Below are 18,949 nucleotides of genomic sequence, written 5' to 3' on the forward strand. Positions count from 1 at the left end.
GAGTATTTTTAATTTCATTTATTGTGTTGTTCATCATTGCTTGCTTCCTCTTTAGTTCTTCTAGGTCTTTGTTAAATGTTTCTTGCATTTTCTCTATTCTGTTTCCAAGATTTTGGATCATCTTTACTATCATTATTCTGAATTCTTTGTCAGGTAGACTGCCTATTTCCTCTTCATTTGTTAGGTGTGGTGGGTTTTTACCTTGCTTTTTCCTCTGCTGTGTGTTTTTCTGTCTTTTCATTTTGCTTATCTTACTGTGTTTGGGGTCTCCTTTTTGCAGGCTGCAGGTTCGTAGTTCCCCTTGTTTTTGGTGTCTGTCCCCAGTGGCTAAGGTTGGTTCAGTGGGTTGAGTAGGTTTCCTGGTTGAGGGGGCTAGTGCCTGTGTTCTGGTGGAAGAGGCTGGATCTTGTCTTTTTGGTGGGCAGGTCCATATCTGGTGGTGTGTTTTGGGGTGTCTGTGGCCTTATTATGATTTTAGGCAGCCTCTCTGCTAATGGATGGGGCTGTGTTCCTGTCTTGCTAGTTGTTTGGCATAGGGTGTCCAGCACTGTAGCTTGCTGGTCGTTGAGTGAAACTGGGTCTTGGTGTTGAGATGGAGATCTCTGGGAGATTTTTGCTGTTTGATATTCCGTGGAGCTGGGAGGTCTCTTGTGGACCAGTGTCCTAAAGTTGGTTCTCCCACTTCAGAGGCACAGCCCTGATGCCTGGCTGGAGCACCAAGAGCCTTTAATATACACGGCTCTTTTGGGAGGTCTGAGGTCTTCTGCCAGTGTTCAGTGGGTGTTCTATAGGAGCAGTTCCACGTGTAGATGTATTTCTGATGTATCTGTGGGGAGGAAGGTGATCTCCGCGTCTTACTCTTCTGCCATCTTCTCTCCTCTAGGCAAAATTATTAATTGGAGGGAATTTACTTTTCCATAGCTATTTGTATTTTTAATTTTAAAGTTTTCCTATAATTATTAGAGTTGTTTATTTAGTTTTTCATGTATTAGGATTGTGATCACATATTTTAACTTTTTAAAAAAAATTTTATTACATAAGAAATACATATCAACTACAGGGCTTCTCTGGTGGCGCAGTGGTTAAGAATCCGCCTGCCGGGCTTCCCTGGTGGCGCAGCAGTTGAGAGTCCACCTGCCAATGCAGGGGACACGGGTTCATGCCCCGGTCCAGGAAGATCCCACATGCCGCGGAGCGGCTAGGCCCACGAGTCATGGCCGCTGAGCCTGCGCGTCCGGAGCCCGGTCCAGGAAGACCCCACATGCCGCGGAGCGGCTAGGCCCACGAGTCATGGCCGCTGAGCCTGCGCGTCCGGAGCCTGCACTCCACAACGGGAGAGGCCATAACAGTGAGCGGCCCGCATACCACAAAAAAAAAAAAAAAAAAAAAAGAATCTGCCTGCCAATGCAGGGGATACGGGTTCGAGCCCTGGTCTGGGAAGATCCCACATGCCGTGGAGCAACTAAGCCCGTGCGCCACAACTACTGAGCCTGTACTCTAGAGCCCATGAGCCATAACAACTGAGCCCACAAGACTAGAGCCCATGCTCTGCAACAATAGAAGCCACCACAATGAGAAACCTATGCACCGCAACGAAGAGTAGCGCCCGCTCACCGCAACTAGAGAAAGCCGGTGCGCAGTAACAAAGACCCAATGCAGCCAAAAATAAATAAGTTAAATAAATAAATTTTAAAAAATAGATATCAACTACAGAAAACTTACAAAACAGAGTAGTTAAATAAATAACACTTAAGAAAAACAGCTGTAATCTTAACACTCGTAAGGAATTACTGTAATATTTTGTTCCCAACCTAGAGCTTTCTCTGCACAAATATATATAAAAATATTTATATGGTAGGTTTATTTTTTTAATGGAATTCTATATGTATTGTTTTAGAAGCTTTTTTAATTTACCAGTATATCATAAATAAGTTTTCATGCCCATAAATATTTTTCTACATTTTTTTGTTATGAAAATTTCTGTATTTGAAATTAATTATATAAATACTATATAGCTGTTAAAAGAATGTTGTAGGAATTTTATAACACTCTTTCAAAGCTATTTTAATAAACTTTTTTTCTTCATAGGAGAAAATATATCACTGTTATAATTTGATCCCAGCTAAATATGTATAGTCAGATATTAAGAAACTTTATTTCCTTTGCATGAGCAACTATCATGTTCTTTAAATAGTTATAGCTAGTGCCAGTAATTCCTAGAGGAAACTGCCATTTTTATATCTCTCCTTTTGTACACACAGATTGGAGAAGACTCCCTAGAGAGTTGATGCCAAGAAAAAAATGCAAAAAAGGTACATTAACTAATATAATAATAATAATCCAGGTGGGAAAAGGTTATTGCTTAACTTCCATTTAATATGGAACTGTCAATCTAATGTTACACTCAATGTTCTGAATGCTTTTTCTTAAAATATTTTTGACATTATGATTATTTTGTTGGAGCCTTTTGCTGTTGATTTTTTGTTTTGTTTTCTTTGTTTTTGTTTGTTTTTCCTTTAATTATGGAATTTTGATGTGCTAGGAAAGACTTTTCAATTATGTAGATATTCTCATTTGCATATTTGAAAATTTTAAAATGATTATACTGGCTATATTTTAAGTTTTTAACTGAAACATTTGGAACTGGTAACGTTTGGGAACTGTCGAATAGAACTTTATGGTGTACATAAAATATCACAGTGAAAGCTTCTGTTGTGTTGTTCTTTCATAATTCCACCGAATACCAAGTTGTTGAGCATCTACTATTGCCAGACACTGTGCTAAGAGGGATAAAACAGTGAGCAAAGTAGGAGTAATCCTCGCCCTCACAGAGCTCACAGTCAGTTGGAGTAAAGACATTAAAAGTAACATACTTTCTTCACGGGGAGGCCAGGGAAGGGTTCTTTGAGGAGGTACAATTGAACTCCAGATTGAAGGACAAGTACAAGCTTGCTAAGATGAGGTTGTGGGAAAGACATTGGAGAAACTGGGTTTTTTAATGTGTTTTTATTGTTGAGTTTTAGGAGTTCTTTGTATATTTTGGATGATAGTCTGTAGGAAAAACACTCTTGCTGGGTGTTTGTCCTTTCCTGTCACACCACTACCACATTCACAGCAATTCTGACACCAGATGTATGGAGTTTTTTCCTGCACATCAAGTCTTTCTCTGCAACACCAGCTGTGTCTCCTACAATTTAATTCCGTTCTGACACTAACTGGAGTTAGCACAGACCCCACAGATTAAGGGCTCCGTCCCAGGAGACTACTCCCCACTACAGATGTCAATCACAAGTATAGTGTGTCTCCAGGTTACCCACGACTTCTGTCTGAGTTGGCTACAAATCAGAGGTTCCCATGCCCTCCACCCCCAACCTTGGATTTGATTTGCTAGAACAGCTCACAGAACCTAGGGAAACATTTACTTATGTTTACCAGTTTATTATATAATAAAGGTTATAATAAAGGATACAGATGAACAGTCAGGTGAAAAGATACATAAGATAAAGTCTGGAAGGTCGCCAGTGCAGGAACTTCTGTCTCTGTGGAATTGGGATGTGCCACCTTCTAGCACATTGATATGTTCACCAACCCAGAAACTCTTGGAACCACATACTTTGGGGATTTTTATGGAGGCTTCATCACATGGGCATGATCATCATTAACTCAATCTCCAGCCCCTCTCCTCTTTTCCAAGGGATGGGAGATGAGGCTGAAAGTTCCAGGCTTCTAATCATGGCTTGATGTTTATGGTAACCCACCCTATCCTGAAGCTGTCCAGCAGCCCACCAAGTGTCACCTCCTTAGAACAAAAGACACTCCTATCACCCAGTAAATTCCAAGGGATTTAGACACATATTAGATCAACAATAAAAAAACACACTATTGTCACTTAGGAAGTTATAAGCGTTTTAGGAGTTCTGTTCCAGGAACCAGGAGCTGAGACCAATATATATTATTTTCTATTATTTCACACAGTCCTTTTTCAAATATGTCTTTTGAAAACATTTTCTCCCAGTCTGTAGCTTGTCTTCTTATTCCTTGACAGTGTCTTTCATACAGCAGTTTTTAATTTTAATGTAGTCCAGCTTATCAGTTCTTTTTTTCATGGATCATGCCTTTGGTTTTGCCTCTCAGAAGTCATCACCAAACTCAAGGTCATCTAAATTTTCTCCTATGTTATCTTTTAGGAGTTTTATAGTTTTGTGTTTTACATTTAAGTCTGTGATCCATTTTGAGTTAATTTTTGTGAAGGGTGTTAAGTCTGTGTAAATTCATTTTTTTCCACGTGGAAGTCCAGTTGCCTTTTTCTGTATTTATGTGGGTCTCTTTCTGGGCTCTCTATTTGGTTTCATTGGTCTATGTATTTATTCTTTCACCTATACCACTGTCTTGATTACAATAGCTTTATAGTATGTTTTAAAGTCAGGTAGTGCCAGTCCTCTAACTTTGTTATTTTTCTTCGGTGTTGTGTTGGCTATTCTGGGTCTTTTGCCTCTCCATACATACAGTAGAGTCAGTTTGTTGATTTCTGCAAAATAATTTACTAGAATTTTGGTTGAGATTGCATTGAATTTATAGATGAAATTGGGAAGAAATGACACCTTGAAGATATTAGCTCTTCCTATCCATGAATATGGAATATCTCTCCATTTATTTAGTTCTCTGATTTCATTAATCAGAGTTTCGTAGTTTTCCTCATATAGATCATTTCGTTAGATTTTTACCTAAGTATTTCATTTTGGTGGGTACTAATGTAGATAGTACTATGTTTTTAATTTCGAATTCCACTTGTCAGTTGTTCATATATAAGAAATCTATTGAATTTTGTTTATTAACCTGTATCCTATAACCCTGCTATAATTGCTTATTAGTTCCAGGAGTTTTTTTAGCCAATTCATTCAGATTTTCTACATGTCATCTGTGAACAAAGGAAGTTTTATTTTTTCCTTCCCAATCAACATACCTTTTGTATCCTTTTCTTATCTTATTGTATTAGCTAGGACTTCCAGTGAAATGTTGAAAAGCAGTGATGAGAGGGAACTTTCTTGCCTTGTTCCTGATCTTAGTGGCAGAGTGTCAGATTTTTATTATTAATGATATCAAGTTTTTCACCACTAAGTATTATGTAACTATAGGGTGTTTTTGTAGATATTCTGTATCAAGTTGAAGAATTTCCCCTCTGTTCCTAACTTACTAAGAGTTTTTATCATGAATGGCTGTTTGATTTTGTTATATGCTTTTTCTGCATCTATTGATATGATCATGTGATTTTTCTTCTTTAGCTTGTTAATGTGATGGATTACATTAATTGATTTTGGACCAGCCTTATATCCCTGGGATAAATCCTCCTTGACTGTGGTATATAATTCCTTCTATACATTGTTGGATTGGGTTTAAGAATATTTTGTTGAGGAGTTTTGTATCTTTATTCATGAGAGATAGTGATCTTTAGTTTTCTTTCTCATAATATGTGTCTGATTTTGGTATTAGGGTAATTCTGACCTCATAGAATGAGTTAGGAAGTACTCCCTCCACTTCTGTCTTTTGAAAGAGATCCCCCTCCCCTTTTTAGCAGCTTTATTGAGGTATAGTTGGCATATAATAAAATGCACATATTCGAAACATACAATTTGGTGAATTTTGACATATATATTTTAAATGGAAGTATTTTTATTGTGTTTTATTTCAAAACTACAACATATAAGAATATTTAGCTTGATTGAGAACAGAATTATTATATATTGAGATCTGATAGTTTACCTGCTGTCCTTTATACCCTTGGCTTTTCTTAGACAAATATATTATTTTCACAATAAGATAACATTTGCTTGTATGATACTGATCATGTCCTAGTGGATCACAAATTTTTAGCAGACTTTAAAGAGCTGAAAAGAATATATCTGATTTGGAGGAATTAATGTTCAAATACATCCCAGCAACTGCTCATCCCTAGAGTCACATATATACATTGATGATTTGTAAAAGCTTCCAGTGCATCAGGATTTTCATTTGTTGAAAAAGAAAACAGCAAAACTTTCTTTTTCCATTCTTCTTAATATTTTTATTGCATATTATATAATTTTTGTGTTATGTTCCTGGTAAGCTTATACTCTCTCTTTTGTTAAAATGGTCTCCCCTGATTTACATGAAAGTAGACAATACCAAAAGAGCCAAAGACTGAAAAAGTTTGTTTCTTGAAGAACCAGCTATTGGCAGGTGTTGAAAGAAACAAAAAAATACAAATATATGCATGTATTTGGCCAAAGATGAAAAAAAATTCATGTAAATGTTTTGGGGTTGAAACAGTCTTTTAACAGATTTTCATAATTTGACACTTCTTTCTCAATTATAAATAATACATAGCCAAAATTGCTGAGTAGACTTGAATATGCAACTGACTTTCTTGGCTAAGAGATTAATAATTTTTATAAGTTTATTTACCTGACCATGTTCTATAATATCCATTTAACAGATTTATGTGTATGAACTTTAAATAATTTGATAAAAGCTCCTTAGAGAAAAAGACTTCTTGATGTAAGTTACATTCTTAGCTAGTGTTTTCTGGCATCAATATTATAATATATATTGAGAGCTTGTTCATATATGATATTTTATGTGCTACAATTCAGATTAAACAGTCTTTGCTCTCAAGGGGAACAGAGATAGTTACCCATCATTAAATCTAACTATTTTTTTTTTATAACTTTGGTTTGAGCAAAACCTCACTAATATGTATTTTTGGGAGTTCTGAACTCAGTGACTCCCCAAGGGGCAATTTGGTATCACATAATAAATTGTAAATTCCATCAGTTATGGGTCATGCACCACAATCTAAAAATTTCTTCTTCTATAGGTTAAATGTTAATCTTTAACAAAATTACATCTTTCTGAGCCATATTTTCCTCTGTTACCAAGTAATTTCTAGGTATTTAGTTTGATTTTGGGAAAGAATGGTAATACTTTTTGATCACCATGGGACAATTTTGTAACATATCATAATGTTTTGGTAACTGACTAGCAGGATCTATATGTGAAACAATTCTTTATACCCTGCAGTTTCACATTAGCCTCAAAATGTAATATTTTTGATATAGCTTAAAAAATTTTGTATCCTAAAGCTATTAAAACATTTTATTTATATTGCTTTGAGTTTTCAGATTCATATGATGGTTGTGTTTCATTTAACTATTTTAATCTTCATTACAAAGATAATGCTATGCTGCCCTGAATATAACCTTTCTCATCTCTTTAACCACTGGCAAATACATATTTATTCTATACTTGTATGTTTTTTAATTGAAGTATAGTTGACTTACATATTATATTAATTTCATGTGTACAGCATGGTGATGTGATAACTTTTATACATCATGAAATGATCACCACTATGAGTCTAGTTACCACCGATCACCATATAAAGTTATTACAATATTATTGACCTATTCCCTGCACTGTACATTACATCCTCGTGATTATATATTTTATAACTGGAAGTTTGTTTTTTATTTTCCCAAACCTGGTAAGATTGCCCTATTTAAAATTCCTGATCAGTGAACAGGAAGCCAGTGCAGATGATACATTTGTGAGAGCCTTTCACTGGCCCTCTAGTGCTTCTACCTGAGGGAACATTGTCGCAGTTTTGGCCCTGAGAACGTTAAATGCCAGTTCAAATTTTCAGTAGAGATATCTGGTTGCAGTCTTAGAAAATATCCTATTAAGTGATTATCGTTTACTCCTCACCATGGAAAATTGGTGATGTATGCTGATTTATTTTGTTCATTCTTTAGGAAAATTAATTCATCCTGCAAATTATGTGTGCCTGGTATGGCATACCAGCATGCTAGATGGCATATTAAAAGGTGAAGACATTTAATATACAATTGCTGTTATAGAAAAAATGTGTTAACAGTGGTTTTACTTCAGCAGGCCCCAAATCCGAAAAGGCAAAAGATACAGGCAAAGGCACTTCACTCACTAATACTGCAGATGTATTGAAAAAAATTGAGGTAAGGTTTTCTTCTTATTATAAGAACAAACTGAAAAAATGTCATACCTCTTTTTGTCTTCTTCCACCTTTCCACCTTCTCTCTCTTTTAAATAATGTGTACACTTGGCAGAGCCAAGCCCAGCATACAGGGTAACTAGCAAGGTTTGAACATTGTTGGCTGGGAGATATGGGGGCTCCATTCTGTCCTCTCTACGACTCAGCTGTCAGCTTCCCTCACCTTTTGTCACCTGACTCCTTTCCCACTCTATTCCTCTTTTCCCCTTGCATTTGAATTATGCATTTGAAAGAAACATGAGTGTATATCTTTAAAAACCTCTCATTTTTTTCTCTTATTGATATATGTGTATTTTAAATGCTTTTCTTCTGCTTTATGTTTAAGTGTAGAAGATTCTATTGAGGGAAAATCCTATGTTATGGCACTTATTTTTATATCTTTATTTTTTAATATTTCAAAAAAAGATGTAAAATTAAAAAGATTAATAAACTAAAACTATGCCATCCCATCCCTGTCCCTAGCCATCCATTCAATTCATCTATTTTAGACGGCCAGTGTTACCAGTTTCTTATATATCCTTCCAGAAACATTTTATGCATAGAAAATACAGATTTTTTTTCTTTTTAATGACAAAAAAGTAGCATATTGCACTGTTTTGCCTCTTCACCTTATCACTTAAAATATCTTAGCAATGTTTCCATGTCAGTCTGTGAAAGAGTTCCCTCATTCTTTTCTTTTTCTTCTTTTTTTTTTGGCTCTACTATAAGAATGAACCATAATTTATTTAATCAGCAATCTATTGATAGACATTATGTTTCATCTAGTGTTTCACCATTATAAACAATGCTGCAGTGAATCCATGTTAAGTATGTGATTTCACATGTTTAGGATAGATTTCTAGAAGTAGACTTGTTAGGTCAGCTGTTATGTATACTGTATAATATGGAAAATATGGATAAATATTGGCAGATCATTCTCCAATGAGGTTATCCCAGTTTATTCCCTTTATTCCCACTATCAATGCGTGAATTACCTTGCATTGATAGTGATGGTGATGATAATGATAATGATGATGATGATGATAATGATAGCAGCTAGCGCTTTTTGAGAACTTTTTATATAGCAGGCTCTTTGATGAGCTATTTACATCCATTATGTGCTTAAGCCTTGATAACAACAAAGAGAGATGGGTATTATTATTCCTTACTTACCGATGAGGACGTCAAGGCTTTAAAACTTTTACTTGCATGGGCAAGTTGGCATAGCTACCTGGTAAGAGAAACTCATCTTTTTAAATTTTACTTTTGACCAGTACTTGAGCTGAAGATAACATGTCTGAAAATCAAGCCAGGAGGATTGTTGAAGGAATAGCAATAACTGTCAGGTTTTACTGTGGTGGAATGATGGATGGGGTTGCAGAACTAGCCATCTTGTACTGATTGAACACAGATTCTGACTGTTCTTAAAACTTCCTGGAAAGAAGTTGCTAAGATGACATGTGCTATAAGGAAGATAGATCTGGACCTCTGGATGTTCTCATCAGAACAAGTTGTATTTCCTTATTCCCTACATTTAAACACCTTTTTTCATTACACACTTTGTTAAAACTGGAGTTTTAAATCTAGAAATCCCAGTGAGTTAGCAGCTTTATTTAATAGGGCAAAGTTAGCTTCCAGATGACTCCATTATTGTTCATTTCTTCAGCAAAAGTAGTTGCAAGTTTTCTTTAATAAAACTTCTGTGATGGAGAGGGAATGACATCCAGTCAAATCTCATGGTTATTGTGTGAATAATCAGACAGCAGTAAACTAATATTTGAGTTTATTTCTGTATGACATACAGGTGGCTCTGTGAGTGGTCTATAGTATTTAAGCTAGAAGAACTGTTAACTGTTCATAATTCAACTGTTTTCAAAGTGTCTTCACATTGTGTTATTCACATTGTTCTTAAAATAAATCCATAAAGTAGTAGGGGTAAATAGTTATATCTCACAGAAGAGAAAACGGAGACTACTAAGTAGATGAATTAAAACTAATACCTTAACACAAAAGGAATAAAGTGATGAGATAGTGTGTATGAGATTTTTTTTCTAAATTTCATAAATCTGATATTTGTTAACTGATTTAGGTATTTTATTGGTTTGATTTATGTCTATGTAGTAGAAATAAACTTGAAGTTATTTATTTAAAGATAATTGAGGTGGCAGTAGTGGAAATCAAATCCTAGTCCCTACGTAGCACTGAATGAATTCTATATTTAAAAATATTTTTACATAACTGGTTTAAATAATTATTGCTAATTATTAAATAATAGCTAATAGCATGATTTTTCAGATATAGCATATACCTTGCACAGAGTTAAATAAGTATAGCAATACAGTTCCCTTTTAACTCTACAATCTTGTGGGTTGTAGGCCTTTTTACTAGGGTTTGATTAAAATAGAAAAGAAAAAAATTTCATATCTTAATTAACATTAATATGTCATCATTATATGTATGTATTTTTATAAACACTTTAAAAATCTGTAAATACTATTTTGTTTACATGCAGTTTTCCAAAGGGATTGCAATTGGTAAAAACTGCACACATTATATTGTAGTAATAACTCATATAAGGTAACATGGGTCAGTATGAAGATAAATCATCTTATGTCTATTACCTTGGTCTTATTTGTTCTGCCTAAGTGGGGTAAGGTGACAGGAAGGGTAGAGTTTGAATTCTGATTAAAAATTGAGACTATCTGATGTAGTCTTTCATTGCCTTTGGTTTTCGTAAATTCAAATTTGAATGTAATTAAAGGGATTAAAAAAATATTTAAGAACCAAATGGAATAGTTAAGTTGTAGTCACACCAAATACAAAATATGTTTTCTCTCTGTATGTAATCTACAGAGCAAATATCTTATAATAGGGTAGAGTATTTACAGATTTATGAATTAGTGTTCTGATTACTGATTAAGAATAATAGTGTTGTGATCTTATGCATTAATTATGAGTATTAATATATGAAATTATTGCTGTCCCCCACCTCCTAGAAAACTGGTGAAATTCTGTCACTTGTGCAAATTAAGCATAGAACAATTTAGCAAATGGATACTAACAGTAATAAAAACAGGTCACTTTTTATCAAATGGAAAAAATTATTGGTAATCATAATAGAAATATAAAGATGTAATCTTAAAGTTAAATCTCTGTCTTATGAGAAGGTGGCCGTGGTTTTAACAAGGTGGATAAGTGGAGCCATCAGGTAATCAAAGTTTCTCTAACTCTGCATCTCTTCTTTGCCTCCATTCTTAGAGTTGCTAATAATTGCTAATATTTACTGAGATTTGAGTTTTAATCTCTTTTCTTAATGTACCTGCCAGATACATTAAGAAACAAAAATCCTTAGAAATGGGAAGTAAATAATGAGGGAGAATAGAGATAAGAACATGGATAATCTGCAAATAGGATGACTTGATATTATTTTAAACAGTTTCACTTAGAAACTAAAACATAGACATTATGAAATGTTACCATTATATTCTCTTTTCTCCTTTCATGTTTGAAGGAAAACAAAATAACATTCTGAAAGTGCTTCTCCATAAACAGAATCAACTCAATATTTTAGAAGGAGGTAGGATAGGAATCATAAAAATAAAGCATCGGGCAGCAGAGCTGATATCACAGCATGACTCAAGACCCAGTTATGAATTAGCAAACTCAGAGAAAACCAGTGTAATGACAGGCCATTTAGTCTCATCTTTCTTGAGTTAACTCACGGTGTCCTAGGTGGTGGCCTGGAGGCGTCGGTAAGGGAGGGTTAGAATTAGGGTGATAGGTAGCTGTTCTCTTGAGGTTGAGCAGGCAAGTCAGAGTCTAGTGGTTTCCATTTGAATTAATGAAGCTCATTTATACCAGGAATTGGAAAAGAGAGGTGATGGTGAAAAATCAGATGAGGAAAATGAAGAGAAAGAAGGAAGCAAAGAGAAAAGTAAAGAAGGTGATGATGATGAGGATGACAATGCTGCAGAACAAGAGGAATATGACGAAGAAGAACAAGAAGAGGTAATGGTCTATTCTGGGAGAGTAACAAAGTTAACTAAGCTTAAGGATGATCTAATATGGTATATAATTAAAGTAAACCAACAAAAAAAACCCAAGTTGATGGGAACCAGGGGGTATATATATATATATATATATAGATAGATAGATAGATTTTTTTTTTTTTTTTTTTTTTTTTTGCGGTAGGCGGGCCTCTCACTGTTGTGGCCTCTCCTGTTGCGGAGCACAGGCTCCGGACGCGCAGGCTCAGCGGCCATGGCTCATGGGCCCAGCCGCTCCGCGGCACGTGGGATACTCCCGGACCGGGGCACGAACCCGTGTCCCCTGCATCAGCAGGCGGACTCTCAACCACTGCGCCACCAGGGAAGCCCCCAGGGGTATATTATTATCACTGGCATCAAGTTCTTGGTACCAGGAGAATTATTATAGCTTTGAAATTACAGTGATACCAAATGGAATGTAGGAGGTAAAAGTAACTTGATAGGGAAATTTGAAAGTGAAAGTCCACAAGTTAAGGAAATTGATCAGATTAGTTTAAGATCTATATACATACAATTTTAAATCAGCAATAAGGTAATTAAGGATTTAGTCACATAGGTTTGATGGGGGACTCTGCAATACATCAGGTTTTAAATCCCAAAGTGCATGTGGACACTATCAGAGAACATTCATAATCCAACCTCAAGTATCTCAGTCAGAACTCAGTGTTTTAGATTTGGGATTTCCAACTTTCAGAAACATGGTGCATTTCAAAATAAGCTGGAGTCAGTCAAGCAGGGTAAGTTTGTTGGTCACGGCCTCTTTGGGACTTTGTAAACGTCTCATGCATTAACCCGAGGCTGAGAGTTTCTTCTGCATTGCAAGTGACCATTGTCTTCACTCCATTTCAGCTTCTCACACCACACTCTGAATCTTTTTTTTTCACCTGAATTGCTCCACCTAAGAAATCTTTATTATATGCTACAAGTACTTTACATTAAATTTTGGATTCTTATAAAATTTATGTTTCCAAGTGGTTAGCCAGTTGCCTACCTCATGTACTAAATAATTTTCTTTCTGTATGGATTTGAAATTCTCTTTTATCAGCTATTAGATTCCTTCACCTACTTAGATGTATTTCTGGACTCTGTTCCATTGATCTATTTCTGAACTATCACTAAGATGTTCCAATTAATAGAAGCTTCTGATTATTTGTTAATAATTTTAGAGCATGTTACCCTTCTTTTTCAGAATTTTCCTGAATATTCTTTGGCTTTTGAAATGCTCTGTTTATAAAGTCTACTTGAGTTGAGCTGTGTTGAAATTTAGATCTGTCCTAACAAGAACAGCAAACATTAGGATTCTAGTAATTTCAGAATTCTGTATTGGGTCTTAACAGAGTCCAAAACACCACCAGTGGGTTTATATAACTGTATTTCATTAAAAAAAACACCAACTTTCTACTTTAATAAAGAAAGGATATATATTCTGAGTGTGAGGCTGGGTGAGTCTGGGTATAAGCAAGCTCAAATCCTTTCCAGATTTAAAGTTACTCTTTGCTCTTTCTAGCAATTAACTAATTAATGAAAAATTACTGCTAATTAACTCACCTGATATATATTGAGGATTTAAAGAGCATTTTGTTTTGAAGAGTAAAGTGGAGCAAATTATCTATGTAACACCTACATATAAAATTGAGAAAATATAGACTTTTTTCTTTCTGCAGTCTTTTGAGTGTTACAGTTAAAGAAAAAAGCAGGGGCCCAAATGAAGCCAAGAACCATTTAAGCCATCAATTTCAACAAGTTCTCAGTTTGTACCAATCTTTGTATCAAGATTACTAGTCTCACAAAATACCTAATGCGCATCATTGAACATACTTGGAGGTGCTCATGTCTAAACACAAGTGGCATATGCTCAATTTGAAATACAGTATCTCTTCCTTACTCATTTCCACTTGTATGTACAAATTGGCTAGCTTATATTTTCACACAAGTGTCTTTGCCAAGATCTCACTTACAAGGTGGCCTTACTTGAACTCTCAACCATGCCGCTCGTCCCTGGTACATGGCCTCCGGATTCAGCCAGGTTTCCAGACTGTTGGATTTCTTGGCACCAGAGAAACCAGGCCAACTTCCTAGGGTCTTAGCTGGATACGGAAAATTAAAGTGTTTAGGGAGGACAAAGTAATGAAATACATATCTGAATAATACAAGTTACCTTTCTTATATTATTTATATAAATCTATATATAAAATCCCACCATGCAGATACTAAAAAAGGTGATATCCAGGAGACTTTCTTTTGAGAATAGTCCCTATTTCTTACTCTGTCATAATTTCTGCTGTAGATAGTAGAGATTAATTTGGGGGGGGGGCTGAAGTAGAAGAGAATAGCTTTATTGCTTTGCTAGGCAAAGGAGGCCACAGCAGGCTAATGCCCTCAAAACTGTGTATCATGGAAATTAATTTTTTATGGCAAATTTCAATTATTTACAAAAACTAGTGACTAGTAATATAAACACCTACAGACTCATCACCTAGCTTTAACAATGATCAATTCATAGCCAGCCTTTCGGCCACTCTTTCATCCACCCAGTCTGCTCCTTCCCCCCCCCAACTTCAAGCCTGCAGCTGCCTTGGATTACTTTAAAGCAAATCCCAGGCATTATATCCTTTCCTCCATAAATATTTCAGTATGTACTCAAAAATAAGGGCTCTTTAACAACATCACAATATCATTATACCTAACACAATAAAATGTACCTCTTTAATATCATCATATATTAAACCAGTGTTCAAATAGTTTTGATTGGAAAAAAATTTTTTGCTTATTCCAGTTGGAATCCAGCTGCAGTCCATACACTGCAGTTGGTTAATAACGCTCTTAAATTTCTTTTAATCTATATCCAAAATGGATTTTTGAATTTTTGATAGAAGGCAGAAATAACTTGAGTCATTTACACAGATAGTAGTCTTACTCAGCCATAAGAATTGGAATGTTCCCAGGGGCTTAATCTCTCTTAATTTAAAAGAAACTGAGGGGCTTCCCTGGTGGCACAGTGGTTGAGAATCCGCCTGCCAAGGCAGGGAACACGGGTTCGAGCCCTGGTCCGGGAAGATCCCACATGCTGCCGAGCATCTAAGCCCGTGAGCCACAACTGCTGAGCCCACGTGCCACAACTATTGAAGACTACACGCCTAGAGCCCTTGCTTCTCAACAAGAGAAGCCACTGCAATGAGAAGCCCACTCACCGCAACTAGAGAAAGCCTGCGTGCAGCAACGAAGACCCAACACAGCCAAAAATAAATAAATAAATAAAAATTTTTAAAAAATAAACTGAGGGGCCCTAGATGTAATATAATATGGCATCTTCTGCATTTGATTTAGTATCTTGAGGTCTTTTCGTTTGTTTGTTTTTTGGTAGGAAGCAAAAATCTCTCTGCTTATGCTCAGCTATGCATTGTAACTGGAAACCTCAGTTCTGGTGTAGTCGAATGAATGTTAGTATAAATTGGCTTCGTTTCTTGAGTGTTTGTACATTTGTTTGGAGTAAGTGTTTAGTGGTTTAACTAACTAAACCATGTATCATTCCACTAAGGTATAATGAATGAGATGTATAATCCTATTAAGGTGTAATGGGCATCTGTTTATGTTCTCTTAGCTAGTTGGTGCCTGAGAATAGTAGGAGATGGTGGTCTTGAGGAAGAAAGCACAGTTAGATATGTGAAAGTTAATGTGTGTTTTAAGCATTGAAATAAGAGACTTCTTTTAAGCCTGGCATATTTTCTAATTACCTAACTTTGATATTTATAAACTTATATTAAAGGGACAGCCTACATTATGTTCTTTAATGTTACTACTCATACTTTTAATGTTTACTGAGGAATATATCATTTCACTTAGGAAAATGACTACATTAATTCCTACTTTGAAGATGGAGATGATTTTGGTGCAGACAGTGATGACAACATGGATGAAGCAACCTATTAGCTATGAAATTTCTCAAAAAATATTTTTATGATACAGCTTCTGAACATTTGAACGGACTTGTTTTCTATTTTATTTCTGATAAGGAATGAGTATTTTATTTTTGTTCCTGTTTTGTTGGAAAGATACTTGTTACCAAAATATTCAGAATCACTTTGAGTTTACATACTAGTTACCTTACCATTTAGTCTCTGACATTCCTTCTCAACACCTCTGTCATCTCTCTAATGTATTCAAGTGGATTTTTTTTTTTGTGGTATTATTTGGATTAGAATGTACCTAAAGAGTTTTTGCATCTTTTAATCTATGTATTCATACTTAAACAAATTTTTCTTGTTTAACTGCTGATCTTTTCTAAAACTACTAGTCATCATAATGGATTTCTATAATCTGAAAGTTGGTTTAATACTGCACATGGAGCACTTTAAATACAAAGAAACTTGAAAATAATTTTATTTTTTACTTTTACATGGTATGTTCTGTGCTACTATATTATGACTACATAAACCTACCTAAGCTCTTACAAGTGCATATTTTATGAGATTAAAAATTTCGTGATTGGAAACACATGCACAGGGGAAAATGCCAATCTGAGCTAAGTAAATTTCACAGCTTACATCTCAACCAATACAAAGGCCTGGGATGAATATTAAATTAAAAATACCTGAATTGGAGGCTAACTTCATACCATACAATATATGAATTAATTATCCCACTGTAACAAGTTTGATATCTGAGTCATTGGCTTATGAAAAATTAGACTGAGATTTAATTTTGTACTTTATAAAAATGTAGACTAAGTTCTAGTCATATAAATCTCATTGCAGGATGCATGTATGTGTAATCTGTGAGGTGTAGTGGCCTCTGTTACGTTTCACAGGACTGAGCTCTCCAATTGATTAATATAACAATGCAGAATGAAACTCAGGTCACTTTGAAATTTAATCTTTTTTTGATTCATTTAAAAACTAGATCCCCTGCCTTTTTGTATTGGGGTGGGGGAGAGGATATCTATAAACTTCAGCCTCCAATGACTCACATATGCCAAAGATTTTCAAGGAAATTCATATTATATATTTTAAAAATGAGTTATGAACATTACCCGCCAAAAGAAATAAATTTTTCCCTCTTGGGAAGATACCACTCATTACCCTCTAACCTGAGAATCAAGAGCCCTAGATTCTATTTCTACCTTTACTATTAAACTCAACCTTGAAATTGAGCTTAAGTTTTCTGTGCCTTAGTTTCTTCACTTGTAAACAATTTTCTATAAAAATTGTTTAAACTCTAACCAAAGTTTACCATGTGTATTCATTCTCTCACCTTGTAGAAATGATCATTCTTAATTTAAATTTGGTTCTCACCCTTTAAAAAATTGTAGATGGTAAAGTGATTGAAAACAGTTTTGAGAAACAAACATGTTTTCCTCATAAAATATATCATAATCTGATTTTCCCATCTTATTTTCTGGTGGGAAAAATTGGAGAAAATGTGTATTGTCTTGTGCCATTTTGTAACATGGCTTTCTCAGGAAAAAGACCACTTTCAGTTGTAATATTTCCTCAGATAATTCAGTATGTGTGTGAGGGCCATTATTAGTTCAGTATTGTGCTGTTCCTATGTGATGTATTTAAAGGAGCTTATCAATAATTTTAAAGTTTCTAAATGGAAAACATGAATAAAACACTCTAAAGTATTAGCAATCTATCGTACTTCTTAGAGTAGAATCCTCAGTTTTCAGTTGTAATGGGCAAGTAGTCATTTAGGATTGATAATTAACAGAAGTTTCTTAATCTCTCACCTCCTTAGTACTATAGCCAAATACCATTTAATTTATAGAAAGCTTATCTTTATGGTTCTGTTTACTTGCTTTATTATACATCTGAAGATAACACTTAAATTGGGCAAATACACCAAAGATACAGGAATCTTTTCCTGGCTTTCAATTTGTTGCCACCATTTTAGTCCTGCAGATGGTAAAGCATCTCCTATGGGCAAGGATTTCCCGGGAAGGCCCCAGCCATCTCCGTTAAGTGCATTGTCTTCCTCCTTTGGAAGATCTTTTTATGTTTAAAGTAGACTAATTATGAGAACAGGCAGAAAGTTATTTGCAGGTTGCTCTATCAGCATGAATCTTGTTTTTCTGGCTTAAAATCTGAGAATGCTAAATTATTCTACAAGAAGGCAAGCTTTAATACAGAGTTTAACCTCATACTTGTTGGTGAAGTAAGATGCAAAACTGTTTTGTTGCTCTAATGCTTATTTTTCTGTATTTGTTTAAACATTAAATTCTTACAATAGTGTCCTTTTGTTTTATATTGTTTTCTTTCACCCTGCTGAAATATATTTGATAGAGAAAACTAATTTGTTAATACTTATTTTATCTAGTAAAATAACTGTATATTTATTGAGCAGGGATGCCAGTATCAAATGTTCTTGAACAAACCACCATCAACAACAAAACTCTAGGTGATTAAAGTTGTGATAACAAACTAAGAGATTTGGATATTGAGAGAATGCTAAGAAACTCAGACGACCTTGTTAACCTTACCTTCCCCACTACCTTCAGATGTACAGTATCAATGGCTTTCCTTAATGTGGTTAAAGGCTCTTAAGTTAGTAAAAACTTCTTATAAGAAAAACTGTAAATACAATTTCAAGATCAAGATACTTTTAAAAATGGAGAAAACAAGGATTACACCACAAATTCTCCATTAAATAAATAAAAACTCCAAATAACTGTCTCAATTCTTTTTTTTACTTCGGTACGCGGGCCTCTCACTGCTGAGTCCTCTCCCGTTGCGGAGCACAGGCTCCGGACGCGCAGGCTCAGCGGCCATGGCTCACGGGCCCAGGCGCTCCGCGGCATGTGGGATCCTCCCGGACCGGGGCATGAACCCGTGTCCCCTGCATCGGCAGGCAGACTCAACCACTG

At 35.2% G+C, this 18,949-nt stretch overlaps 1 protein-coding gene across 3 annotated transcripts in view; it reads left to right on the forward strand.

Moving 5' to 3' along the window:
• The window catches only part of POLR3G (RNA polymerase III subunit G), a 47,102-nt gene extending 28,432 nt beyond the window's left edge, over positions 1–18,670 (forward strand). For 2 of the 3 annotated variants that reach the window (XM_024125631.2, XM_028493067.2), the window contains exons 5-8: positions 2,262–2,312; positions 7,924–8,006; positions 11,903–12,049; positions 15,931–18,670. In XM_024125631.2, the coding sequence (XP_023981399.1) occupies positions 2,262–2,312; positions 7,924–8,006; positions 11,903–12,049; positions 15,931–16,017 (368 nt within the window). In that variant the 3' untranslated portion in view covers positions 16,018–18,670. The remainder of the gene's footprint in view (positions 1–2,261; positions 2,313–7,923; positions 8,007–11,902; positions 12,050–15,930) is intronic. The other variant, XM_024125650.2, reaches the window with a different exon arrangement.
• The last annotated feature ends 279 nt before the right edge of the window (positions 18,671–18,949 follow it).

This window comes from Physeter macrocephalus, chromosome 8 (assembly GCF_002837175.3).
Source record: "Physeter macrocephalus isolate SW-GA chromosome 8, ASM283717v5, whole genome shotgun sequence".
Taxonomy (NCBI): domain Eukaryota; kingdom Metazoa; phylum Chordata; class Mammalia; order Artiodactyla; family Physeteridae; genus Physeter; species Physeter macrocephalus.